The 351-nt window shown below is 64.7% G+C and overlaps 1 protein-coding gene across 1 annotated transcript; it reads right to left on the reverse strand.

Annotated features, from left to right (window-relative positions):
- Nucleotides 1-7: 7 nt before the first annotated feature.
- LOC106820607 (uncharacterized protein PB18E9.04c-like) lies at nucleotides 8-302 on the reverse strand (the record flags this gene model as incomplete). Its single annotated transcript, XM_014825114.1, has 1 exon — nucleotides 8-302. A coding segment is annotated over one exon (295 nt), but the record flags the coding sequence as incomplete, so codon positions are not given.
- Nucleotides 303-351: the final 49 nt, after the last annotated feature.

Below are 351 nucleotides of genomic sequence, written 5' to 3' on the forward strand. Positions count from 1 at the left end.
CGCGAACGTTAGAGGCGCGGACGTTAGAGGCGCGGACGTTAGAGGCGCGGACGTTAGAGGCGCGGACGTTAGACGCGCAGACGTTAGAGGCGCGAACGTGAGAGGCGCGGACGTGAGAGGCGCGGACGTTAGAGGCGCGGACGTTAGACGCGCGGACGTTAGACGCGCGGACGTTAGAGGTGCTGACGTTAGACGCGCGGACGTTAGAGGCGCGGACGTTAGAGGCGCGAATAGAGACGCGGACGTTAGAGGCGCGAATAGAGACGCAGACGTTAGACGTGCGGACGTTAGAGGCGCGGACGCTAGAGGCGCGGACGTTAGAGGCGCGGACGTGAGAGGCGCGGACGTTAG

This window comes from Priapulus caudatus, unplaced genomic scaffold, assembly GCF_000485595.1.
Source record: "Priapulus caudatus unplaced genomic scaffold, Priapulus_caudatus-5.0.1 Scaffold33398, whole genome shotgun sequence".
In the NCBI taxonomy this organism is placed as follows: Eukaryota; Metazoa; Priapulida; class Priapulimorpha; order Priapulimorphida; family Priapulidae; genus Priapulus; species Priapulus caudatus.